At 40.4% G+C, this 27147-nt stretch overlaps 1 protein-coding gene across 1 annotated transcript in view; it reads left to right on the top strand.

Moving 5' to 3' along the window:
* Positions 1-1028: 1028 nt before the first annotated feature.
* The window catches only part of LOC104508171 (protoheme IX farnesyltransferase, mitochondrial), a gene marked incomplete at both ends in the record, with an annotated part of 69204 nt that continues 43085 nt past the window's right edge, over positions 1029-27147 (top strand). The window contains 3 exons of the mRNA XM_010149701.1: positions 1029-1153; positions 2733-3057; positions 10737-10861. Of these exons, the coding sequence (XP_010148003.1) occupies positions 1029-1153; positions 2733-3057; positions 10737-10861 (575 nt within the window). The remainder of the gene's footprint in view (positions 1154-2732; positions 3058-10736; positions 10862-27147) is intronic.

The following is a 27147-nucleotide window of genomic DNA, read 5'->3' as shown; positions in this document are numbered from 1 at the left end:
GCAGGGCGGTGAGGCGAGCAGGGCCGGGGCGACCCTGGGGGCTGTGAGGAGTCCTTGGGGCTGCTGTGCATGGTGACATACGGAGCTTAGGTGTCCCTGAATATATCCCTCTGTACAGGGATTCAGGTGTCGTATCGCACAGGGGCATCCTCTCCATGGCTTTGACTTTGGTGTTGCCCTATGTCAGCTGCTTCATTTCAGTGCTGCTTGTACCATTTTACCAAGGAAGTTGTATTTGTAGCGTGTAGAGATTGCCATGGAAGAAGAGACTAAAAGCGTGTCTCTGGGGAGCTGCTAGACTTGGAAGAAACCCCCAAAACCATTCGGGTGAGCTTATGGTTTCAGTTGTTTCACCTGAAGCCTGCAAACGTGTACTGCGTTCAGCTGTGGAACCCCCAATATCAGAAGGATATTTGACCAGTTGGAGCGAGTCCAGAGGAGGCCACGGAGATGCTCAGAGGGCTGGAGCACCTCTGCCATGGGGACAGGCTGAGAGAGTTGGGGGTGTTCAGCCTGGAGAAGAGAAGGCTACGGGGAGACCTTATTGAAGCCTTCCAGTGCCTGAAGGGGCTACAAGGAAGCTGCGGGGGACTTTTTACAAGGGCCTGTAGTGACAGGACAAGGGGTAATGGGTTTAAATTGAAAGTGGGGAGGTTTAGATTAGATATCAGGAAGAAGTTCTTCCCAGCGAGGGTGGCGAGGCACTGGGACAGGTTGCCCAGAGAAGCTGTGGATGCCCCATCCCTGGAAGTGTTCAAGGCCAGGCTGGATGAGGCTTGGAGCAACCTGGTCTAGTGGAAGGTGTCCCTGCCCATGGCAGGGGGGTTGGAACTGGATGATCTTTAAGGTCCCTTCCAACCCAAACCATTCTATGATTCTATGACTCTCCCCACCCAAGCAGCCCTGGTTCCCATTTCTTGGGGTGTGTTGTGTCACAGCTGGCAACAGACACCGCAGTCTGAACGAGAAGCAAACTGAGTGGCAGAGAAGGAACTGGTATCTCATGTACTCATTTTTTCTTTGAATAGGCTTATTTGGTTGGCATCTGAAGAACACTGGAATACGGCAGATACCATGCCAGTTTGTACATCTGTGCCGTGTAGCCAATGACAGATTGATTACATTTCAGTACTTTAATTTTCTCAAACGAATGGTAAGTCAGGGAGTGTATTTATCCCATGTTTCTCATTCTTTATTTTGTCCCATGCGATGAGTCAAAATGGACACTCACTGATAAAAATAATGTTTTTATCAGTCAATTCCACGTGTCTCCTTTTCCGCATTGCATCAGAGTTAAGCACCCCGATAGCTTCTAAACCATTTGAGATTGGAGGAAACCTGCTGTACCACAAACAATGCCTTGTGCTGCAGTGTGTCCTCTACTGTATGGGGGGCTTTCTGTGCCTTTGGGGGGGGTGTTTCTCTCCTATTGAGAAACATGAAATGGTTTCTAAAGTTATTATTTATAAAAATGCTAATAAGAAAGGCAGGTCTTGGCTAGCAGCCATGCAAGTTGCTGGATAGAACTCACTTGTGGAGGTAGTGTATTCTGACTGAAGAGTTAAATCAGTTAATTTGGATTAAAACTCCTGAGCTTGTTAACTTGATGGTTTACATTCTACAGTGTGCTGGTAATTCTAGGTGTTAAAATAACTGTGGTTATAATTTTAACTTTTGAAGTTGTATATTCTGCTTTAAACAGTTGTATTGAGTTTAAGGGGATGGTAGTAAAAAAAGGATTTTGCTGTTCCCTGAGTTGGGTCCATCGTGCTCTGGAGCTGTATCCATGAAATACGGATAAGACTAAGCCTTATAGCGAATGACTGCTTTGGCTGCAGAAAGGCGTACATCTGTTGGTATTTTTTGAGCTTCAGTCCTCTATGACACAAGCTCTTCCATGCTTCTGGGGATCACCAGCACTTCCCAAATTTTTTTTTTTTTGCTATTGACCTTAATTCACATCATTCATTCACTCTCTCAGGTCCCTCTTCCTCATTATAATTATTAATGTGTGCTTTAAACCATGATTAGTTGAAAGCTCAGTTTTTTATGCCTACCTCTTGTGCTTGAAATATACAGAATATTTTGGGAAAGGAAACAGAAAGTTAGGAGAAGGTAAATGCTTTTTTTCATTGTGTTTTATACTGTAAGAGTTCTAAAATGGGAAAGAATTGTCTCAAAACTTCTGTTCTATATATGTTTGTTTTAACGCCTTTTGCAAATTAAGTCTAATCATCTCATGTGGGAGATGATTTTATATCACAGGAGGTAGATGGCATTTTTCTGATTTTTTTTTTTTTATACCAAAGATGCAAAGTTTTAGTACTCCTAGTTGGAGACTGGAGCTATTATGAGCATGTCTGTACCTCTGTGTTTAAAAGTGAATTGATCAGTTGTAAATCAAATGATATTGTCTGGTAGTTTTGAATATGAGTAGAGTTTGCTGTTGAAACTATAGGGGAGGAAGTAATTTTATCCAGAGGCAATTCCTCAGGCCTCAGTAAATATTATTGAGGCATCTGTGAGTTGAAAAACTGCCTTTGTAATCTCTTGTCCAACTTCAGAACCATTTTTGCACATAAGTGTTTGAAATTCAGGTTAACTCAGTCATGTCATCAGAGGAAGTAGTTCTGACAGAAAGAATAGTATAGCAATAGTATTGGCAATGATAACCTGAGACAGGCAGGAACATCACCTTAACTGCTCATCTTAACATTTCTCATTCTGTTTAGTATGTAACACAGTACAACAAAGACCTCAGCCAGCGAGTGAAACCGAAGTCAGATTCACTTCCATCTCCTTTTTGTGAGCTTCAGCAATTGGATCGAGAAAAAAAGGTTATACACAAGATTAGACCAATTTCACCTGTTCATCAGCCTTTGTCTGAGACATCAAGCAGAAATGAGTTGGGAGGAATGAAGCCAGGTGCAGAAATTGAAGGCTTGGTAACACCAGCGAGAGCAGAATCCAAAGAAGACAGACAATGGAAAGAAATGAAGCTACAGCTGGATGATTTGCCAGGAATTTTGGCACGCTTGTCCAAAATTAAGCTTACAGGTACTACTGGTCACTTTTTTCACTTCTGTGCATCCTGTTGGATATCAGAGTTCTTTAGCGTGTTACTGGTACTGTGTAGGTCTCTGTGTGGTAACTCCCACTTTACTAATGCAAGAACCCGGATCAATTCTGTCATATGTTGTTAAAATGGCTTTACAGAAGCATTTAGTAGTTTTCCCATTAAATTTGTTTAAAACCAGTAAGGAGGAGCTTGCATCATGTCATCAGCTAGCTTTTGGGAATCGTAATCAAGCATTAATACAAAAACTTCAGTGAAACTGGATTAAGAAGGGAATTTACAAGCGTTGTATTAAGTATTTAAAGTCAATTTGCTTAAGCTCACCAATGTTCTGTCTTACTTATCATTCACTTAAGTACTTGCTTATTGTGGAATTAGTATTAAAATTACAAAGAAAAGATAATCTGAATAATTTAATAATTTGTAAAGGAAGGTGTTTGTGTGACCAATTAAATTTTCTAAGATAAAGTACAGTTCACTTTTCTAGTCAAGGACAACGTTGTATCTTCAAACCAGCAGTTTGTTAAGCAAATGCCTAGTAGCCTAGCTACATTTTCTCTTACTCTGATAGTTATATGCAACAACTATAAATTACTTATTTGCCAATAGGTAGTGCTATAAATACTTTTACATCTGAGGAAGCACTAATGATCTGACCAGAGCCTTACATCTTGTCTGTATCAGGGTCAAGAACAGAAATACAATTTCTTAAGTCCCTACTGTGGTGCTCTCTCCAGTGAATGAAATAAATTCTTGATAATAAAACTGTTGTTCTTTGCGATAATTTGGTATTATAAAAATCCAAAATTCAGTTTACTTTCTGAAACTTTTTGTCTTGTAGTATATACGTTTTCATTGTTTGTTTCTCCATGGCAACATTCTGACCATGTACAGTGTACAATGGTCATTTAAACTATAAAGCTTTTTATTACAGAAAAGTTATCAGTGTTGAGACGCCTCATATTTTTGGACTTGACAAACCTGATCTTGTCTGTATGTCCAAATGTTCTTCCTCATTATTTTTCTAAAAACTCCAGGTCTTTATTTTATTCTGGTAAAGAGTTGGGTTAGGAGACTCGAGGGATGAGAAGCATGGCTTTTGATACTTCATTGTGTCACTTTTATGTATTAGCTTTGGTAATTTAAAATTTAGGAATATAAATCTGTTATTGGCAGATTCAGCCGTTACCAGGATTATTGTACTTTAAATGTGCCACAGAGCTATTGCACGATGCAGAAAGAAAGAGGATCCAATAGTTGAGGTTGTATTTGCAAGTCTTGCCTTTTTCTCCCTCTTCCTGTTTGGTTTTAGTAATATCTTGTTTCTTTTGGGCTCACCATGGGTAACTTGTGCTGCATGAACAATTAGCTCTTCTGCCGTGTTTTCAATGAGGTGATTTTATGTAAGTGGTTCTTCTATGTGCACTTGCAAGCTGCCTAGTTATTGAAGTAGAATTAAATCTTTAAAATCTCAATAGATCCAGAAATTAAAAGTTAAAATGCAATGATTAAGTGACTGCCTTAAAAAGGAGAGGGAGAGAATTAGCTGCTGTTGCTGATATTCCTTATGGGTAAGCTTAGTGTTAGTACCACATCAGAGTGTAACTGGTGTTCCTCAAAATGTGAATTTCAGGAACTGCAGCAAGGTGGAAGAGTGGCTTTTTCTGGAGAAAATAATTTTATGTGATACTATTGTTGCGTGGCATCAGTGTTGCTGCCAAACTTTTCAACAGCTTCGGGTAGGCTCTTGTTTAACTGCAAAAGACAATATCGACAGGCAAGTACCACTCTGGTTTTAAAATAGGGTTGAAACCTGCATAAGGCAGTGGTTACAGAATTCCATTCACTCCATGACTGTCTGCTGGTTTGTGTGAGTCTGCACTTTGAGATGTGCCCTTGGTCCAAGGGCAGTGTAGTGAATTCTGTACCTGTTGAGAAGTTAGATATATAGAAGAAACCTTAATCTCTCTTCTCGTTGTGATCTTTTTGTATTTGGGGGGGAAGATGATCTGAGGTGGGGAGATTTTATTGGACATAGAAAGTGTAAAGGAGTAAGTTGGATGAAGAAGGGTTTGTAGGAGGGGACCTCTGTTGTTGGTTTTTATTGGGCATAGGATAGTGTAGGAGACAGGAGCAGGAACAATATTGGGTGTAGTGTGCAGAACAAGGAAATCAATTAGCTTTTTTCCAACTTGTGTAATCATTTAGATAAATTATATATTCTGTAAAGAATATGGTGGAGTAGTTCTTTGATTTTATTTTTTTAAAAGACAAATAAATTCTGAGGTCAGTTTTTAAGTTACAAATGACACACAGCTCAACTCCTTTCACCCATGAAGTTCTGATAGATCTCATATCCTGTGTGGGTTTTTTTGGCAGAGTCTTTATTTATACTTTTTAGGGTATGAAATAACAAAAAAACAAACTCTGCATTATGCTAAAATGGGACTTCCTTGTGCCCCCTTCTTTTCCCACTGCTGAAGTAAAGAGAATGTTTGTTTGTATTCTGAACTGTAATTCACCTTTGAAAGGAAATGAGAGGCTATTACCATACCCTCCTGCTTCGTGTAAACTGCAGCCCTTGTGGCTCTGCCATTAGAAGCTCTGCCTCACCAACAGGAAAAGGGTTTTGTTTATATTCTTTTGCCATAGAAAACAATTAGGGAACTTTTAATTACTTGTCGCATAATCTACCTTTTTTGGGTTCAGTTTCCACCCTTTCTCTTTGCAGTGTTCTGTGGTGGCTGCTCTCTGAACAGCTGCATTGTACCATCCAGGCACTTGGAAAGCTAATGCATCTGTCTGATTGCCGTTCAGAATTATAAATGTAATTGTTTTCAACTTTATCCTGAACCTTATGAAACTGAAAATAGGAGAGAGAGATGTAAAAGTATGGTAATAGGAGGAAATGATAATAACTTCTAATGCAAATATCAAGAATTTCAGGTTGTCTCATCTTCTTAAATTTAAGTTTGCATTTAAGTAATGTTTTCCCGGTGGTCATGGATGAAAACTAAGATGAGCTACATGCAAAAGCACAGGAAAAATGAACTTCAGTTTTTAGTTTGGGGGAAGGGTGACTTCAGAAAGTCATCCTAAAGCCCATATGTTTCAAACATTTATCTACCTTTCCTTTATCCTATATTTTAATTTACTACAGTTGCCAGTTTTATCTCTCTTCACAAACACTAATTTGTGTCTAAAGATTCTTTTTCATTCACAGTTGTGTATTGTGATTGTTTATCCAGAGATCATATCTCTGGAATCACGGTCTCTCCCCTAAAGTCTGTCTTTTCTTTTGGCATCTCATTGCAAAGCGCTTTTACCTTCTGAGCCTTCAAAGGTGTTTCAGAGGTTAGTTCTGAAAACCAACCAGGGAATATGCAGCTTCCCTGGGCAGTTTGCTGCAGCATGTTACTGTCCTTACTGCTGAAAAGCATCTCTGTGTTTCTATCAGAAACTCTCCTTTGCTTCACTTCAAATATGTTACTGTTTGTTGAAACACTAAGAAACCTGGGAACTTCCTCCAAGTCAGCTTATGTTTTGCTGTGTTCCTCCCATTGAGGTTCTGAAATGTTGTTTGGTTATATCCAGCTCTTGGAGAGTCCAATCCAGTATCCTATTAACCTTACGTAAGAAGAGCTGAGGGTAAGTGGTCTCTGGTTTTGTCATGGTCAATACCTCAGAGCTAAAACAGGGTGTCCTGAGGAGTTTACACCTCTGTACATCTGGAGTAATTAGTCATCTTTAGCAGAGCCAGTCCAGGGTTTATCATGGTCAGATCAGGATGAAACCAATTTTACTTCTTTTCCCATCAAAGTGCAATGTGTATGTAATGGACACAGTCACAAGACTGGTATAATCAGTTCTCTGAGGAGGCCCACAAATTTGTTCAACATTTGTTTCTAAAGATTTAAGTGTCATTTTGTTGCCATCTGATCATTAGAAGCTCCTTCCACAGGAAGGGGGATGTGAACATTACAATGTGGTCATGAACATCCTGCTTCATCTCTGTCTACAAAGGTGATGGATATCCAGCTTTGCATAATGACTCTTGAGTGTTACCAAACTGCATGTAATGGAGCAACAATGACTTAATAACGTGCCTATGCTGTGTTCCAGTATGTTTCCACTTTACTCTGGAATAATGGTATTTGCTCTTTAAATGGTAGCTTTAATATGGCCAGAAACTTTGGCAAGGATTTATTGGTATGTATTGTTTAGGTTGTTGCTAGTCTGCATTTATTCTCAGTTCGAAATGTGTTTCATATGCCTGTCAAAGTAGTTCTCATTTTGTCATTATTAAAACAGTGGCTATTATCCTATCAAATAAAAAAAGCTTAATATTGGTTGATTTCTGACAATTTGTTTTCCACGCTACAAGGAAGGAAAACTAATGAAATAAACTATTATTGCAGTTATTTTTGGCAAGGTATTTTAAAACTGCTTGTTGGTAAAAAGAGATGATCTGCTCTGTTAGATTGCACTTGAATTTTATATGATGTGATGCAAAGACTGGTTTAAATAGTTGCACCAAATTTTGTTTGCTTCAGGAGCTTGGCCTTCCCTAGTGTGCAGGTTACAGTCTGCAACCCAGCTTCGATACACCAGTGCCCGAACAAATCGAAGCTTCGGAAGGAAACTTTGGTCCACTGTCTAGCACTAATACTGATGCTGCATTTAGCTTTCCAAACACCAGAGTGTGAAAACTCCGAAAGGAGAATTCCATCAACTTTTGGAAAGCTAGTTTCCTTTTAGGAGCATATAAGCATTTGTAGTAAAATAGTGAAATTGCTTCATAAATGAAAGTAGAAGTGTGTTTACTTTTGTCCTTCTACATGTGCTGATACATCATCAGTACACGAGCAGAAAGGGCATGGAAAGCTGAATTGGTGTGCTTTGGCTTTCTACGCTTTTGTTTTGGCTTGGATACTTTTTAATAGGAAGCAAACAAAATATGGCATAGTGATTAGTGTGCTGTAAATACAAATACAGGGATTTATAAAGGCAGATCACTTTACAGTGAAGCTGAAGAGGAATGTAAGGAATACACTAGACTTTTTGAATGTGTTTTTACACTAGAAACAGTGTAATTCACTCTTTTTGTCACCAGTCCATTAGCGTTTTCTTTTTCATTTACATTGAAATGAGAGATGAATGTCCACTGTTCATTTTTGTTGCAGCTAAAGATGTTTAAAAGACTGAAAATCAGTTTAGGCTGATATCATAACTTTAAATCTTGGCTTCTTTTTGAAGAGCATGTGTAATGCCAACTCTAATGACCAAATCTTGAAAAGATCAATTCCATCTATTATGCAATAAGGTGAAGTTAATTCGGCCCCTAAAGCACTAAACTAACAGGGATTAAAAAACAAACAGAGTCAATGACCTCATTCCCTTGATGTGATCTCAATTAAATATACTTTTCCTCTGTGAGGAAAGTGGAAGAGTAAATTATTGCTTCCACAGTAAAAGAAAATAAACTCCCCAGTCCAAAGGGAGCATTTTCTTATTTACCCTTAACGTGTTGCATTTGAATTGCTGGGCGATGAGGCAGGCAGGGAATGGTGCCTCGTGTTCAGAGCACTGCCCAAACAACTGAGAATACCTGGTTCCATGGGGTGAGCGAGAGGGTGTACTACAGCCTTTTTTAATGAGATCCTGAGAAGTCACACTGAAATGACTGGCTGAAATTAATCTGGAGAAATCAATGGGGACTTTAATTAGTGCTGTAGCTGTAGAGCATTAGAATTTCTTTGAGGTCAGTGTAATGGTAATGTTACTGTTTGCCAATCTGCTCCACCTTTCTTCAGTAGATGAGTTGGTGTTTTCCCATAATAAATTGGTGTAAAGTGCTCTCTAAGATAAGTTTTAATTAAATTCTTGTCTAGAAGTGAATGTGTGATTTATTATGCAAAAAAAAGAATGTAATCACTCTTAGAAATGCAAACGCTGCTGTTTTGCTGTCATCCCTTCAGCGTGTTTAACTCCATCAGCTGTAAACCAGTGCATTTGATATTTTCTTGTGTGCTCTACTAAGAAGGATCCGAGCATTTTGAAACCAAGCTGCTGTCGTATTTACGTACCAAACGGGGTCCAGTCCTTCGGAGGAGATCAGTACCTGCATGTCTGTTAGTCTGTCCAGTGGGGTTACAGGCTCTGAGGCTGTTGCGCAGCTTCTCGGAGGGATGAGGCTTCACTGGGGATTCGTTCTATTTTAGACGCAGCTGAAGGGCCGCACTGGCAGGCAGGTGCTGTCTTGGGGAATCGAATCCGGGGGACTTACCCTGGTGTCAGGCAGCCTGTGCACAGCCATCTGCACAACATCCTGTGAATCCATCACAAGGCTAAATAATTAATGTTTATGATAATATTATGTATGTTGTTATAATAATATTCAGCTGCCAATGGGCTTTTAGTACTTAGAGAAAAGCTTTGATGAGCAGCATGGTTTTTTCACTGTCTTTTTAGGATTAAATCCTAAGGTTCTTATGCAGGCACAGTTCTTAAATTTCCAACTTTGCATGTGCATCCTTGCTGGCAGGTCTCTGCCATGACATTTAGTTTTTCATCTCAAGGAACTCTGCATAGTAGATAATCCAGGTATTTTCAGTCAGCAAAGGTTATTTATTTGCCATTTAACTTCAGACAAACAGGATACTTTGTAGGAATCGGGAAGATAAGAACATTTTGATGTTTTGATTTGAGCTAGCTGAAGTCTGGAACATGTAATTGCATGCAGAATAGAATTTAAATGCTTTCTGTTTGATAACTATTGATTTCAGATTGTAAGGTTCAAGGTTATGAGCAAGATACTCAGTAAGTGTGCTGACTTTTATAGTGTAAGAAATTTTTCTTGTCATGCTGTTTCTTGCCAAAAGTGAGGTTCATAAGACCTATTATTTGGGTAATTACAATATTAGGGTTGAGACTTGGGTAGCTTTCATTTTAAGGATGTGATTTGCAGTACTTTACTAAAGTTATAATTTTGGATGACAAAACTGAAATGGATTTTTATTAATCCACTCAAATTTTGAGGCCTTTAAGAGTTGTTGGGTCCACGTCATGATGTGATTGTACCTTCTGCCTGAAGTGGGCATGTTAGATGGGAACAGCGTGAACAGATATTTGCACAGGGAAGCTGCTGGCTTCACCAGCTGTAGCCTGGGAGCCCTGAGTCTCTCTTTGGCTCTCTGCACTGCTTAAGTTCCTGCTATGATTTGATATAATGCATGTGTCTCAGGTTGGGATTTTTCTTGCTGCTTTTCTTCCACGCTAGGCTTCGCAGTGACTTGTGGAACACACTGGAACAAATGCGTCTCCTGTACATATTGCGTGAGGCAGTTTGATCCTGTAGCAAATCCAAAAATGAGGAAAGGAAGAGGCACAGGTTTTATTCTCACCTGTTCTACGAATGTGTTGATGCTTCTGGGTTTCTCAGTTCATCTTTGACGGTTCTCCTTCTCATCTTTGACTTCTGTATGTAGATTTTTAGTATTAACTGTATGCAGTTCCTGGAACTATGTTGATCCGTAACAGTAGCAAAAAGTTAATTTGCACAGGGGTTCTTACAGGGTTTAAAAGCCTTTACTCTGGTGGTATGTACTAAGGAGTCTGTTTCTTGTTGATGTTTTGAACTGTGCTCTTGCTTGTGTTGCAGCTCTGGTTGTAAGCACTGCGTCTGCTGGCTTTGCCATGGCCCCTGTCCCTTTTGACCTGACCTGTTTCCTGCTCGCCTCCCTCGGAACTGGACTGGCATCCTGTGCTGCCAACTCCATCAATCAGGTCAGTCCATCTCTTCATCTGTGCTGCCAACTGGTGTTGTCCTGGCTTCTGAAATGCTTCCAGGGCGTGTAAATGGATGACTGGGTGTGCTGTGCCTTCAGCTGCCGGTGAGCTCTGAGCCACTAAAACTGACACCGCAAAAGGAATATACATCTGAGTATTATAGTTGCTAGGCACAGTGGGTTTATTCAGGATGGAGTTGATGAGGTTTTAAGCCTCCCAATAATAACATTTATCTTGATAATACCAAGCCTGGATCACTGAAAATGACATAAGAACAACTGTGTATTTGGGGTATAAGAATAACTGTCAGGGCTACAGCCTTATGGGCCTGGTTCTTCTGTTGCGTTATTGTATGACCTTGTCGGATCTGTCTGAAGAATGGTTCAGAGCATCGTTCTTGAATGTCTGTAGTGGAACTTTGGTGGAGTTTGTGTGCTTCTGTTCAGGCTGGAATGAAGGTATTTGCTGTGCATCTACAAAACATACTGAATCTCTGTCGTGTGGTAGCTGTTTCATGCTGAGATGTTCCAGGTGCCTGAACTTGAGCTTCCCTGCATGGTGTGGACATGCCTGTGGAGCTTGATGGTGCTCTCTCAGCTCTCCTGCAATCCAGCTGTGAAGCAAAGTTGCTCTTAGGCTCTTCCTAAGTCCCAGAGGAGAGCCTAACTAGTGAGCAGGTAACACCACTTGTGGTCATGAACGGAGTTACAAAGCACAGTAGCCATGAGCAGCCACGGTCACTTTCAGTTGTAATTATGGCCCCGAAAAAGAATTGGCAGTGAAGTGTCAGTAACAGTGCCACCTTTGGTAGCACTTTCTGGTTTCAGCAATCATTTGGGAGATAGGGGAGGCTGAATCCTGGGACCCAACTAGTGAGACAGGGCATGGGGTTTTCCTGTGATCAACATCCTGGAGTTGCCTTGATTGAGTTAAAAGGTGTAAACTTCAAAGAACTTAACACCTCATTGTAGGTACCTGGTTGTGCTTTTTGAGATTGCACCCGTAAGTAATTGATACAGTGTTAGAGGGATGCCCTTTTCCTCCCTTTCTTCCTTTACTACAGGTTTTTTTACTACTAAAAATTCATTCTGTGACTTACCAATCCTTTGAAATATTTACTGATGTATTTACTTTCACATTTGATGTGGATACTACTGGACTAAGAGGAGAATTAATTACTGCTTGTTTAGGGACTCCTTTGCAACTTGTCTTTCTTGAGATCTTGATAGATATTCCTGGAGATGATATTCATGCACAGATAACTGGTTTTCCTTGTCTTCAGCTTCCATGTATTGCTCAGTGTTGTATTTTGTCTCAAAAGTAGCCCCTTTTTAAACTCTTGGAAACCACTTCATAAAATATCGCTTTTTAAAGATGATTTTTTTGAGATGCTTGGGAGTACCAGGAATCCTGCACCATAATTTGGAGTCTGACACTTTTGAGGCTTGCTGGGATGGAAAAGGAAAGTTAGGAGTGCAGTAACTTTGTGCTCGGGCTCATAATTCACTATTTACTCACTCCCATCTCACCACAGTTAATATGCCCTTAAATAGGGCATAGCCTATTTGCCACTTGCCTCTGCCGACAGACCTTTGAGGCAACTACTCTTATTAAGGAAAATAAAGAAGAGTTAGTAATAAAGCAAAAGAACAGGGCTGTGGTCCATGACCTTGTTTATCAGTGGATCGTCGAGTGTCCGTTTCCTGGTGATGCTGTGTCTGAGTTGGCTGGGAATTTAATTTTTGATAAATGCTTTAAGCTTGGGCATCTGTCTCAACCTTTAGGAAGGAGCACATTTGACTTGGAACTTCCTTTATTGCTACTTTGCTCTGTCCATTGCTCCCCATACGCATCCTCTTCTCTGGCAGCTCATGACTCATGTTTCCCCTGTTGCTCCTTGCTATCCCTTAAGGACCTTTTTACATGATAACCATCTTTCCGCTTCCCATATTGCTATAAATCTGTACATCTTTAAGGGCAACTTGTCTTTCCCACTTCTTATTTCCCTGATAAATCTGTGTTCACGATTTACAGTCCTCAAGTATGTCGTGGGAAGGTAAAGTGTCAATTGTGTAAGATTCTTCCCTGTGATTTAGGACAGGATGTGAGGAGCTTGATCCTGTGAAAATGTGATAGAGATTCAGTAATATTTGTGGAACTGTTCAAATTCTGTGGTTTGGGGTTTTTTCCCATCTCTTGACCACTTAATTTTATCAGCCTGGTAGGAACTGAGGCCAGTTTACCCCCACTGAATTTTACTGAATTAACTATTTAAGTTGAATTAACTACTGGGGAGGGAGCCAGGACTATGCTGAGTAACACACAGAGACGAGGAAGTCAGTTTTGTTTCTGTATGAAGTTGGTCTAAAATAGTCTTTTAATTATCCTTTCCTGTCTTGATTTCAGATGGCTTTATGTCATACTTCAAACATGTTTTTCCATAACCGCGTGAGCTGGAAAGTTATGAAAACTTGCCAGAGTAGAGGTTCTTGCTCCACTTTCACTGTCCTTAACAAGATAGTAATAACAAAAAAAATGGTTTGAGTTGGCGACATTGTATTATTCCGTTGTTTATGGAAGTACAAACTGGGTATTTATCAAGCAAAGGTGTGTGTTTACAAACAAGTTTCACAACCCGTAAATTATAAATTCTAGCTGTGCTTTCTGATGCAGGTGGAAGTAATGTATTTCTATGAAATTTCTGTTTTTGAAGAAGCTGATTTTTTTTTTTTTTCCCAAAATGACAGTGAAAAGATTGTGTTTGAAAATATCCTGGAAAATACAGACAAAAAGTACATGAACATGGGCTTGCACTGGAGGGAAACACGGTGCCTGCTCTCCTGCAAGGTCATCCTAGAAACATTTGTGTAGGAAATGTCAAGAGAAGTATGTTGGAATAATTTATGTTAGACAGTAGTTTGAGAGAAGCAGAATCCCTCAGGCTGGTGGAAAATGTTATGAATTCTAGGGATCTGGATAAATATCGGAGGGTCCCTGGGTTTTCCTGTGGAGTGGGTCTGCGGGCTGTGAGGGAGTAGATTCCGGCCGGAAGGTGCCAACAAAAAGATAGTGTTTTATTTCTCTTGTCCTCTACCAGCAGTTCTGCCTCTGCCTCACTCCTTACTATCACAATACTTCAGGGCTGTACTTCGCACCTAATCTAGCATTTTAGTGGCACACTAATCCAGTGGTCCCTGGTTCTCTTCCACATCACGCAACACTGCGTTACAGCCTTCAGCCCTTCAGTATTGTACTACAACATGTCACTGCTTTTCAGCCCCACCTGCTCTAACTGCTTTCCTCCCCCTTGCCGTTTTCTGATGGCGCTCTTTCTTTCTTCCGTCACTGAAGAAACTTAAAATTACTTTGGACAGGTGTTCTTTATTGCTATTCTATTTTTTCAAATAGTATTTTACAGTGGGTTTTAATCTAAAAAAAAAAAAAAACCACCAAACCCCGCACTTAATGCATTTACCAAAAAATAGACTGAGACACATTTTTGCTGTAACATTGAGAAGCCAGCCAAAACCACCAGAAACCTCATTATAAGAGAACAGTCTAATTAATTGCAGTTATGGTAAGGAAATGGACATGGGTTCTGGGGTTTCATCTTTTAAGTGCCACATGTTAATCTGGAATGAAATAGTTATTCCTAGCATATCACTCTTCATACTGTCCACTTTCTTGACTCTTTCAGTGTTGTGTATTGGTTTGGATGCACAAGAAGGTATTTTACCTCGGCATCGTTCCTTACAAGTGACAAAAAATGATCTAAACATTGGTTTTCCAGTTGGTGAAGACCAATGTTGTAACATATTTTTTTCCCCATGCTATAGTGATGCTGTCATAGAAATGCAGTGGGAGAAAATGAAACTAATATTAAATTAGTTGATAATATTTTGCTTTTTCATAGTGCTGTTTTTTGGTGATCTCTGAAAGCTGACTCAAGTTTCAAGGAGCAGAGCCTTACGTTTATATTATGGAGAAAACATGACATTTTTGAGACTTCTAAGATACTAGCCTCTGATTTATGGAGAAGGAGATAAAACATGAAGAGATGTTTACAACACAATACACGGCATTAAAATGTTAAAGGAATCACATGCACGTTTTATATGTCAAGTACATTCTTTTGTAACTGCAGCACAGTTAAAAAGTGGGAGACAACTATAAAGATGAAAGCAGGATGTTTAAAATGGTTTGAATTTAGTAACCGAGAGATAAAATGATGTGGTTGGGTTTGAGTGATGGTACCTTGAAAAGGAAGCAGACTGGACTGAGTATCTTAGCTGAAGTTAGAGAGCTGAAAATAAGAAATATAGTAAATATGTTAACCAGCATGAGAGAACAAATGTAAGACCAGTTAACATCCCTGTCCCTTCAGGGTCTGATCTGATTGCTGTGTGTTGCTCTTAATGTCATTCTCTCTTGACAGGAATGATCCCTTAGAAGTGTAGCTGTAATGGGTGGGAAGGATGGGTTTGGTGTTAAAATCGTGGAAATTCAGGATCTGAGTTCATTTGCCAGCCCCTGGACCCTGCGTGTGATCTTTTGTATTCTGTGATGGTCATTTGGATACTGCAGTGATGAGCACCAGGCTAAATAAACTCAAAATAGAGCAGCCTGTCCTCCTGTTTTTAATCCACTTACTATCTCTAGGCTGCCAGAAGGATAGCTGTAGTCTTCACCTTTGATGGTATTTTGCTGTTACCTAATGACTCGATTGCCCAGCACTCACAAAACAGCTTCATGCTAAAACAGTGATGAGCAAATATTGCCTGTCATCCAGAGAAAGGGCAGCTGGAGCTTGCAAACACAGTAACGTTTTGAGGTCTTCATCGCGCCCCCGTTGCCTGTAGAAGCAGCTGTGCCTTTGCTGTACTGATGCTCCAAAGTCAATGTTTTCACATTTGTTTTTGCAAATACGGGTAAATCAGCAATACTTGGACTCCAGGGAATAGAACAGGCAAATAGATCCAATTCGGATAAACAGTTCACACCATAATGGCCAAGTGATATCATCGGCTGGAATTGTGCTAATTTGCTTGTATTCCTGTGCTCAGTCATTAATGAGTTGACGTTTCTTGTGTACTTGCACTTTTCTGAACTGCCTGATGTTTAAGGTCATGTGACAGGATGAACGGAGTAGGAAAAAGTAAGTTTGAGGGCTTTTTGAATTTTGAAGTAAATGTTATGAAAGAATGCGGGGCGCTGATTGTCAGAGGTCCAACACCTTGTTCCTCTCACAAGATAGATTGGCTGTAACTGTTTTAGCTTGCAGGGCCAGTAAAAATTGTAATTCATTTTTCAAGGAGGGAAAAAATCCCATGAGGAATTGGTTATTGTGAACACCTGCGTCGCTGGGAGATGTGCCGCCGGCTTCCATGGTGGAGCAGAGTCTTCTCGTTATCGACTCCACGTTTTCTTTCAGGGTTGTCAAGCAGTAACGAGGATGGTTTTATGTGAATGAGACGCAGCGTCAGCAGTAGTTCTTAAACATTGATGCTTCTTTCTCATATTGCCCCCTGCCCTGTCAAACAGCTTTTGGGAGTGAGGAGGAACCTGGGATGTTTTATATGTGGTTGGGCCCCACCAATCTTGTGAGTGAGGAGATTTTTTACTTGCATCTTAGTTTCTGCAGTTTTTATAAATATTCTGGCTTTAGCTTGAGCAGAGGCCCTGCAATACTGCTTGTTTCTCAGATTCCCCATTGAAGAGATGTTTAATGCAGGGGTTTTGACCACAGAAATAAAAATGCTTCACATTGGACTATTAGACCTCAGGTAAGTAAACTGTTTGCTTTCTGTGGCTGTGAAGAATAGTGGTGGGACATTAGTAGCTGTGTTCCTTTCAGAGAGCGCTGCTGTGGTTTCTGAGCAGTCTGTAGAAAAATCTGTTCTAAGGATTGAAGCAATAAAAATTAGAACAAGGGTTAAACTGATGTGTAGAAAGTGGTGTTTAATGCAGATGTGTGGATTATTGAAGAAGTGGAAGAGAGAAATAGCAGGAGCCTGGCAGTCCCTTAGACCGTGTTCTCTTTATTTTCTAGTGAAGATATTCAACACAAAAGAGCGATTGTTCTGTTTATATTACCCCAAACCAAGTGGGTTTTTTGGTGTTATGTCATCATGTTTTTATACCAATTACATGTTTTATTAGATGTCTGAAGGCTTGTAGCGGGAACTTTTTGTTCTGACACTAACATTATTAATGTGCTCTCGCTCAGAGCCAAGTTGGAGATGACCTGTGTCAGATCATCCACCCCACCTCCTCTTGATGCAGGAGACTTTCCAGGTCATATCCTCAATGTTCTGTCTTTTCCACTGTTTGAAAGCTCCAAGTTTATTTTTTGCTTCTTACCCTAGCAGATTACTGCCATGTTTGAATGAGAGAGCTTGTTTTAAATGCCAACACGATTTGCTCCATACAGCGTATTTCAAATATCATAGATGAATGATTAGTTTAAAGTGATTTAGAAACAGCCCACATCGACTTTCCAAGGTTTTGGGTTTCCAAATCTAAGTATCCCATGCCTAGCTAACAGCACCTTTCCCTTCCTGCGTGCATCCTGAATGAGGCCACTGGCGGGCGCTTACCCTTTTTTGGCTGGAGGTGGAGAGCGGGGCAGTCAGCCTGCACTCCTGGTTGTTCCTGTGAGATTAACACCTGATGCATCTCTGTCTCTCTCTGAAGTCCCTTTGTTTTGACTGAGCAGATTGCCTGCAGCGGGCGGCCTTGCCTTTCATCTGCCCCCCCAGTGATCAAAAGATTGTCAGGAGTGGTTATTAAAACCGGGTGTTTAACTGGAGTACAGGACTGACAGTGTTGGGGGCAGCCTGTGATGTAATTTACAGTGTATAATAAATATAAGAGAAGTGCAACACTGGAAGTCTATCTTGTGCTCTAAAGTGTGCTGATATATGCTGCTTTGATATTTTAACTGCTAGGCAGCCTTCATTAGTGGTCATTGAAGATCATAACTTACGGCTCTGTCAGATGATTCATAATTGCCACAGTTTGTAGGGATCCTTGATATCGAGTAGGAAAGGCTCAGCTCGTGAAGATGTATTTCATGAGCAGTGAAAATGATGAGCACTAATGAGAACCAACCTCTGAAGGACCGATAAATTTTAAATGCAGAGATTATCTTTGCAAAGCATAAATTATTTGACCTACAAATGAAACTTGATAAAGGATCCTGGAAAAATATTATAAATTAATGCATACCATTGTTGGAAGAAATTCTGTGTCCTCATATGCATATTATGGGAATATGGTGCATGAAGAGTCTTCACAAGAAAGGGGGTGGCTTCCCATAGCCCTAGAGGGAGGGGCATTTAGACCCCAGTCTCCAAGGTGTGATGTTCAACAGAGACTGAAAATAAATAAACCAGCGTCTTTTTTTTTTTCCACTTTGCCTCCCTCTGTGGCACTCATTATTAGCATAAAGCTTCAGAATCTAGAGTTTAAATCAAAATGTTTTGATTTGATTCTTATGTTACATTTTGCATAAAAATTCAACAAAACCCCCACAGAGTAGATAAAAAGTTATGTTTAATGTTGTGCTGCTTCTTTCGGGATCACATGCTTCCTGATTTGATAACTCTTTCTCTGTAGATGCATAAAGTGTGTCCCACTGTTTGTTATGTACTCAGCAGGGCAATTGGTGTAAGTACTGGGGGCACACTTTCTCTCCCTGGTTGCACTTGCTGATGAACAGCTTATGTCCTAAAGGAACACCAGAAATTGGGTAGGATAGTGCAGGGGATTTTAGGGAGAAGACGGGACTGGGGGGACTGCAGCCACTTCTGTGCTGCCAGGAACAAGGGAAGCAGCCCTGCGGTCTTGCGTTTTTTCTCCCCAGCTGAAACTGTCCTTTCATCTGCAGAGGCTTTGGTGATAGATGTGGTCTGAGACTGAATACAGAGCAAATTCCTGTTGTTATTCTGAAATATCAGTCTGACGGACAGGAACTTTTGGGTGGTAACTGCAGGAACTACTTAACTTCTGTGCATACATGAATCCTCAAGACGATGCGTTTTGATGCTACGGGAAGGTTGGCTCATTAGCACTGCACTCAAAGGTTCTCTGGAAACACTGGGGCAACTGAGGTAGGGGGAAAAGAAAGAAATAATTTACCAAATGATTAATTGTCAGGAATACTTCAGTGGTGTGGGGTTCCCTTTAGAACCAATGCCAGATTTCCCCTGGAAACCCTGATCACAGACAGAACAAAGGAATTTCAAAGGACTGAAATGATGGAATGTGGAGAGACCACTAGACAAAAGGGAAAACCTAGCACTTAATAAGATTTATCTGGCCTTTTGATCCATAGGGGTATTGCCTTTCTAAGCTTGGAAAAGGAAAAGTGAAAATAACTAGTTGATTTTTTTTGGTCAGTCTTTAAATGCATGTTTTGACGTTTTCCAAATAACTTCAGCAATGCAAGTATTAAATTCTAACCTTATTAGATAATTAGAGAAATGTAATTTTCTTTTGTAATTGAAATGGTGTTACATTCACCCTGTTTGTTGTCTTGAGTTAGACTCCTGACAGTTTCAAAAATGAGGTACCTTGTGTACTGTGCTGTACAAAAAATAACAAGTATGTGGTGAAGTATGACTCACAAGGGTTAAGGAAAATTATTTCCTAGTTCCCTGAAACAGCTTACCCATACCATTTCTTTAGGGAATAGCTCACTGAAACACAAACCCAGAGCATTCTAACAATCCCTTTCCCTTTGGATTATTTTAGGGTTTTTCCTTCAAATTTCCATTGTTAAAAAATACTACATAAATGCAATGAGTTTAGATTCTGCTTTGTCTTCATAATGTTGGGTAGGATTTATGTACAGTAAAATGGAGTAAAAGTCCCCTTTCTTTAATTATGCATGACTGCCGTTGCTGTTAATGCAAAGTTTTACTCTCCTTTGTCTCTGTTACCCGCTCCAGTTACCAACAACTGCGGCTGTGAAGAGTGGACCTGGCTAGTAGAGCGCTGATCATGCTTTGCAGCTCTCCTTAGCTACGGCAAGTAGGGCTGGAGCAAGCACTCGTAATGTTCTTCTTTGTATGGGCTGCAAGATGTTAATTTATCTTATGTGGCTTTTGACTTAGTTTTTCAAAAGCTGCAAGATTCTACAGTAATGTCTAGTACAAAGTTGATTTGGCTGACCTGGTCTGCCACAGCTCAGTCATGGGTTTTGGGCAGGCAGGTGTCCCAAGGGGATCATCTTCCTTTCCATTGTAGCTGAGGAGGGGAAGGAAGAAGAGAGAACTCTAGATTACGAGGAGAGGGATGAGGGGGTGTCTTGGAACACCTTTTCCTAGCAAAGAGTGAAGAAACAATTGTGATGGATGTTGCCCTCTGAAAGTGGAAAGGATCTTTCTTGTGCAAATGCTATGACTGCTGCAACTGAAGTCTAAAGAAGAGGAGGCTCAGGGGAGACCTGATGCCTCTCTACAGCTCCCTGAAAGGGGGTTGTAGGGAGCTGGGTGCTGGTCTGCTCTCCCAGGTAACTGGTGATAGGAAAAGAGGAAATGACCTCAAGTTGCATCGGGGGAGGTTTAGATTAGATATTAAGAAAAACTTCTTTGCTGAAAGAGTGGTCAGGAAGAGGCTGCCCAGGGAAGTGGTGGAGGCAGCATACCTGGCGGGGGATTGGTGTAGACGTGGTGCTTGAGGACATGAGCTAGTGGGTATGGGAGTGTTGGGTTGATGGACTGGATGTTCTTACAGGTCTTCTCCAACCGTAGTGACTCTGTGACTATGTGGTTGAAGATACATGATGTTTTATTAACAGTGAAACTCCTTCTTATGTGAGGAAGCTCAAAGTAACTGTATTCAGGTTTCAGTAGGAGTCTGATGTAAACAGATGCACACGTGGTGCATATTTGGTTGAGTATCTGCAGCCAATGCAATAACTAATAGTAGGAAGTCTGATGGCAGTGTAGTATGAGGGGTGTAATTATTTCAACTCTTCTTTCCTGGGTCACATTGATCCTTTTTTGTTATCTTTATATGGAATTTAACTGTCCTGGTAGTTTGTTACAGATTATGTCACAGTGACATAATTATTTTGATTCTGCCTTCAAACTCCATAAGCACTTTGTGGGAAAAGCACTTCTAGGACTGTCAGGGTAGCAGGTCACTGAAAGTGTGATAAAGTGTGCTCTGACAGAAGTGATGCACCAATAGCTGGGTTTGGTTCCAATTTTAAAAACTCCCCGTCATATGTAATAGCAGTCATCTGCTCTTGTGTCAATGCTGTGGCACTTAAGCATTAAATTTTTGAAGGCACTATAACAGGTCCTTGAAGTAGAGTCTGCAAATCACAGCAGATAAGTTACAGTGGATCCTTCCCTTCATATGTGGTGGTAGTGCAGAATTTTATTATTTAATATGTGTATTGCAGTAGTGTCTTGAGAGTCCGGTGCTTTTCCAGTGTAAGATGGTAATGATGTGTGTCCTGCAGAGTTTGCAATCTGGGAAGTTAGAGTGTCAAAGTATGTGGGTTTGCCTTTAAAAACCAGAACACATACTTCAGTTTTTCAGAGAAGATTGAAAACAGAGTTGATTAGTCTGTAAAAATCAAAGAAGGTAGTTATTGTCATGAGAGATGTAGTCTTGAATGGAAACAAGCTGCATTAAGCATGTAAAAACTCGAGGACCATCCATCTTCTTTCTGGATGTGACTTAACTGAACCTTGGAAGTGCTGAAGGACGTATGAAGATCTGTCAGAGCTTGTGTTTGTTGGTAAGGCTACTCGCTAGCGTCACCCTGGAGTTTACTGAAAATCAACACATGTCACATCCTAGAAGAAACAAGTCATTAAGACCTATTTATGCTGATTGAAATTCTTATTCATAAAATGCCTTTTAATTTTTCCCTATATTTCTGCTCACGGATGGGGTTGGTTGTTGCTCTAGGCACCAGCAAGGTATGTAGCTTGATTCTTGGACTCATGCCTACGCTGTGCAAGAGGATTCCAATATGTGATCTGCCTAATTTATGGCAGGATGCGCACACATGGCAAGTACAGTATCGATGCTGCCAACTCTTGGGGCACTTCTCTGTCATCCTAAAAAGACCTCTTCTACCCACAGTTGCTGACAGTTGGATTTTTTTGTTTTAGCATTTGTCATGCTTTAAGTAGATGGGCATCTGACACATTCCTTGGGAAGGTCTAGAACGTTATATATATTGCTCCAAAATTCCTTGGCTTCTGGTGGGAAACGGCCATCCAAATCGCACCAAAAATTCAGCAGCATCCCCAGTGGGATTATAACACTGGTATGAATAGAAAGCTGTAGTAAATTCTTTTAAAAAATTTTTATTTGTAGTGTTGAATAGCTATTTACCACTAAGTGACTTTTAAAGAGGATTCTAAGCGTAAGCTGTTTAATGGACGAGTAAACCACAGCTCTGGGCAATAATCCATTTCTTTTAGTTTTTATGAGATCTGTATGGAAACTGAAGGAGGAGGCTAGTTTTCAATACCAAAATCATTAGGTGCATCATCCAGATTAAAAAGCACAAGGCATGTTGGAAGTATCATTAAACAAGGACAAGAAATAAAATGGGACACGTGGATGGAAATGTAAGAGTTGCAGCAGCTTAGTAATAAAAGATTTGCCTTTAAACGAAACACGTTTGCAAATCTCTGAGGTTTGGTATTCTCAGGTCACTAAAGGCTAACTCTGTCTGGATCTGTATGGATTATGTAAATTTTTGAAGTAAACCAGACTTCTAGAAGATGAAAATCTGTCCCTATAATCCTCCTTTTAAGACTTCTTTCTTATTACAGTCGAGATTTATGTTGATGCTCCTAACAGAGACATGACAATCCGTTTTAACTTCGGGGAATAATCATAAAGGTGATGGCATTTGAAAGCAGGCTGAATAGTTCAGCTCCAAACTCATTTTTATGTTCTGAAATTAGATACTTTTAAAAATAATAATCTTTTACAAGATGCATTAAGACTCAGAATGCCTTGTGTTTATTAAAGGGCAGTAAAAGCAAAATATTATCTTTGAAGGGCATCCATTATAAAAACGTTTATCTGAAATGGCCTTAGACATCAAGGGATCTGAACTGGAAATGGAAAACATAGTTGCAGCGAAGCGGGGGACTCCGCTGTATTTAACTCGCTGCTTGTGCTGGTTACAGCTCATTCCTAAAGCCTTTCTACCGTCGTTTCCGGCAGCTTCCCGACAGTGGGAGCGCACGGGGCAGACAGCCCCTGGCTCATCCAGGCTGTCTCTGCTCAGTTAAGTGTGTCACACTCCGAGGAAAGTTCCCGTTGTTTTGTGGATAAGTAGCAGAGCAGTGTCTGGAAGGGACAAATACAGAATATCACCTGGCAGAGTTTCAGCCGTAATAGGGAAATGTTGAACTACGATCTGTGTGTTGGGTTCACATTCTTTATCCTTGATTAAAGTCTTCAGGGCGAGGACTACTCCTGGTGGAAATCATTCTTGCCTCCTCTGTAAGATGACGGTTGACTTTAACTCCCTCCTGATCTGGATGTTTCTGAATTTTCCTTTGAAGTGGGGCCAGGAGGTGATGCAGAAGCTTATGAGCAGGGCAGGTTTGTAGGGAGAATTAAAGTATTTTATTAGAAGTACTGCAAGAGTCAGAGAAAATGGATAACCTATAAAGCACGAACTTTCTTCAAGTCGTCATGCAGATGTGGTTCCATAGCTCTGGGCATATCTAGAGACTAGTCATCTTGGACTCGTAAGAGCTGGTTTTATGCCAGGCTTGTGTAAGACTAAATCAGAGGTATTAATACAGTGCCATAGTTAGTTCCTGAATAGCATTATGTAGGTGACAGTGAGGCAGAGTGTGGTGAAGGTCTGTAAAAACACAACTGGCAGGGACCTGATGTTTAGGAAATGGTTATTTACTGTCTCTTTAAAACAAGAATGAGAGCTCTTTGCAAAAGGCAAGTTAAAAATGAACAAAAGGGCTCTGTTCATCACGCAGTGTGCAGTTACAGTGGGACCCCTTGCTACAAGGGGCTTGGGTGATAAAAGAATTTGGTGATGGTGCTCAAGTCTTCTTTTACATCTTCAGGATTTGCTTCATTTTGTGGTTTCATTTTAGTTATTAACAAATCGAAACATACAACTGAATATAAGATTAAAAAAAACCCCACCAACACAAAACCTCAAACACAAAACCACCAACACACACACCACACCCCCCCCAAACTGCTACTGAAAATTAAAGTGGCTGCACAGCAAATTACCTGTCTATCCCAAAACCCACTATTTTATTTCACTTGGCCCCCAAAAGCTGCTTTGTTCTGCTGCAGTTACTGCTAACCTTTTGTGCTTGGAGAGCCCTAACTTTTTTTTTTTAAGTTTGGATTTCAGGGCAAGGCTTGGGTGGGTTTTTGTCTCTTATGTTGTGGGTTGTGCAACCTCTGTGGTTGGTTTTTTTGTGGTTAAAAACAAAGGCAGGGGAGGCTGATTTTGAGTATTTGTCCCAAAGAGAGAAATAAAAGAAACAGCCAAGTGCTTAACTGCTTTGGAATGAAACATATTTATCTCAAATGGCTCTTTGCATTGCTGGAGAATGTGAAGAAGTAGTGCTTGGGGATGCTCTGGGAAGATCTGCCCTTTTCAGTGGGATCTGGAGCAGAACTAGGAGTTGAAATGGTTGGTTACGTCTGAAAGTAGGCTTTCTCCCTGTTTTCTACTTAATTCTCTGTTACTGATGAGAGTCTCAGATTTAAACCGTGCTTCAGGCAGTCTCAGCAGAAGTTTCCCCCTTGCTGCCTTGCCACCCTTTCCAAGAAGGTCTCTCCATGGGGGTGAAAATTGTGGAGTGTTTCCCCGAGCCACTCTCTCCGCGGATCAGTCTGTTCTGGTGCTGCGCTGCTGGTATGTGTTTCCATACGTAATTGTGACTGCCCCTAACTTCCAGAGAAACCCCTCAATAAGTTATCCCATGACCTAGTCACAGTATACTTTTGCTGGCTTCAGATTTGCAGCCCCAGCGTAGAAGGCATTTTCCTCTGTGTCTCCTGAGCTGCTGCGTCGGGTGCGTTTTGTTAAAAGCCCGGACGTTTTGTGGGAGTGTAGTTGTGTAGGCGACAGTCGTGTTTCAGAAAGTGGCATGAATTGTGATAATGTAGCATACAGCTCCTCTTTGTGAAATTCAAGTCTTTTTAACATCACCACCTTCAAAGACAATAAAAATTCCAGTCTGCATTTATCTATTCCCATGTGAGGAGTTACTGCAGTGTATATTGTATCATTCCATGTGAAATTCTTCTGCTTAATAGTCTCATTTATACACAGTTGTCTGAGGTCAGTTTTCCATTTTGCAGTTGTCAAACAGCTGTCAAATTAAGAGACCAGATCCCGAAGTTCATTTACATTTTATGCCATTCTTTGGGTGCCTGTTTCATATCTTAATATAACTAATGATTTATCTGCATATCTTAGTCTTCTTTCTGCACTTGTTTTTCACAGATGTTCACATCCTCTTGCTCTTTGAGAGCAGCCCTTAAAATAAAACTTGCATAACTTTTTTTGTTTTGTTTTGTTTTTTTTTCATTATACAGCTAAAGGGAGGCAGTACTGTATCTTCAGTGCAGGCAGTGTAAATGAAAGTGGTTTAAATTCCACCTCATATTCATCACAATTTGAATTCTGAACTGACAAACAGAGTAGTGAAAAAAGTTTTGAAATGTGTTGCTAGAAATTACAGAAGAGAATCTCAGTGTCATTCATCTGTCCTCAATTTTGGTTAGTAATTGGCCTAGCTATTGATTTCCCCCTTTAACTTTTGATTTCTTGTTCTTCAATAGGAAACCAAAATTAAAAAGGCTTTGTTCACAAATCGTCTTTGTACTAAAATGTATTCATTTTTCATCCTTGGGAATATCAAAGTCTGTCACATGAGTGAGAACACAGAGACTAAATTGAATGCTATTTGTGGTTTTGTAGTATGATGATTCTTATGTTGCTGAGTTCCAAAAGTAAATTTATATGGTAAAGATTTAGGGGTTGTTTTCTTATTTTTTTCCAGTGGTGTAGTGATCAAAGGAATAGCTCTATACATGCCATTGATGTCTTACTACAAAGTACTTAAATAGCCTGAGGTAGCCATCTACTTGATAAAAATTCCTTAAAGACAGGTAGGACCCTTGGGTGTTAAATGTATACTTCTGAGTTTGGTGTGTTTTCAGGGAAGGAAGGCAAGAGAGATACTATTACAGGCCTCAGCAGCTCTCTAGCGCTGGGCTTTAAAAGGCTCTTTAAAAAGTAGCCTTAAATTATGGTCACTGGGGGAAGTTTGTCTAGGGTACACTGTGCCAGAAAATGTTTCTGTGCCATTTCAACATCATTCACTAACTGGTTCAAGAAGTGTAACTTAATTAACCCTTTCCAGGTTTTAGGGGGAAATTCTGCTTTATGCATACGTATTTATTGCCCCTTGTGTTCTGGAAGGAGAAGGTTTAAAGACTATCGATACTCCTTTTTGCCAGTTGCTTAAAGACCCTATGGTTTGTGAAGTAAAGGGAAACAATATCCTTGCTATTTGCTGCATTTCATCGGCAATTATTAGTCTTTTCGGTTGATGGGATCCGCATTGGGATTGTAATAAACCACAAGTCAATGTGAAATTGGATGCAGACTAGGAGAGCAGATAAAACCAAGTGAAAATTAATGACAGATGTAAAAGTTATTGGTAATAACGCAGTCATCTTTTTACAATCTTTTTCCAAACTATATTTTTATTTCAGCAGATGTCACTTGAAATCTTCAGAGTAAATCATCTCTTTGATTTTGATTATGATCTGGAATACTGAAAGTAGCTTAATTGTGATGGGTTCTGACTTATTTATGAATATGTTTGAGGGCAGGCACACAGATCCTGAGCTGCGGAGTTGGACAAAAGGGGCTGTTATGGTGGGATGCACAGTGCTCCGGTAGATGTCCGTAAGTCTGTTTTTACAGCTTGAGATGTCACTGGCATTAACTGTAGGGTTCACAGAGCATCCCTGAAGAGGAGGGCTGTCATCATCACAGGTGGGACATGGAAATGGGTGGGGTTCCTCAACCTTCCCTATGAAAAATGTGGGAAAGACCAACTTCCCAATGCTGTGCAGCCCTAAGCATAAACAGAACTTCTATAAACAACTGAAATAAAAGCCTTCCCCATTTGTTTTGAATCATAAGCAAGCTTCATTTTCTTAGTTTCTCACTGAAGAAAGACCATCCCAGGTCAGGCCAAAGGGCTGTCTGACACAAGGATTCTCTCTTC

The sequence above is a fragment of the Eurypyga helias genome, unplaced genomic scaffold (assembly GCF_000690775.1).
Source record: "Eurypyga helias isolate BGI_N326 unplaced genomic scaffold, ASM69077v1 scaffold5134, whole genome shotgun sequence".
Lineage (NCBI taxonomy): Eukaryota > Metazoa > Chordata > Aves > Eurypygiformes > Eurypygidae > Eurypyga > Eurypyga helias.
The sequence above is the reverse complement of the archived record's forward strand: the minus strand, read 5'-3'. Positions and strand labels throughout refer to the sequence as shown.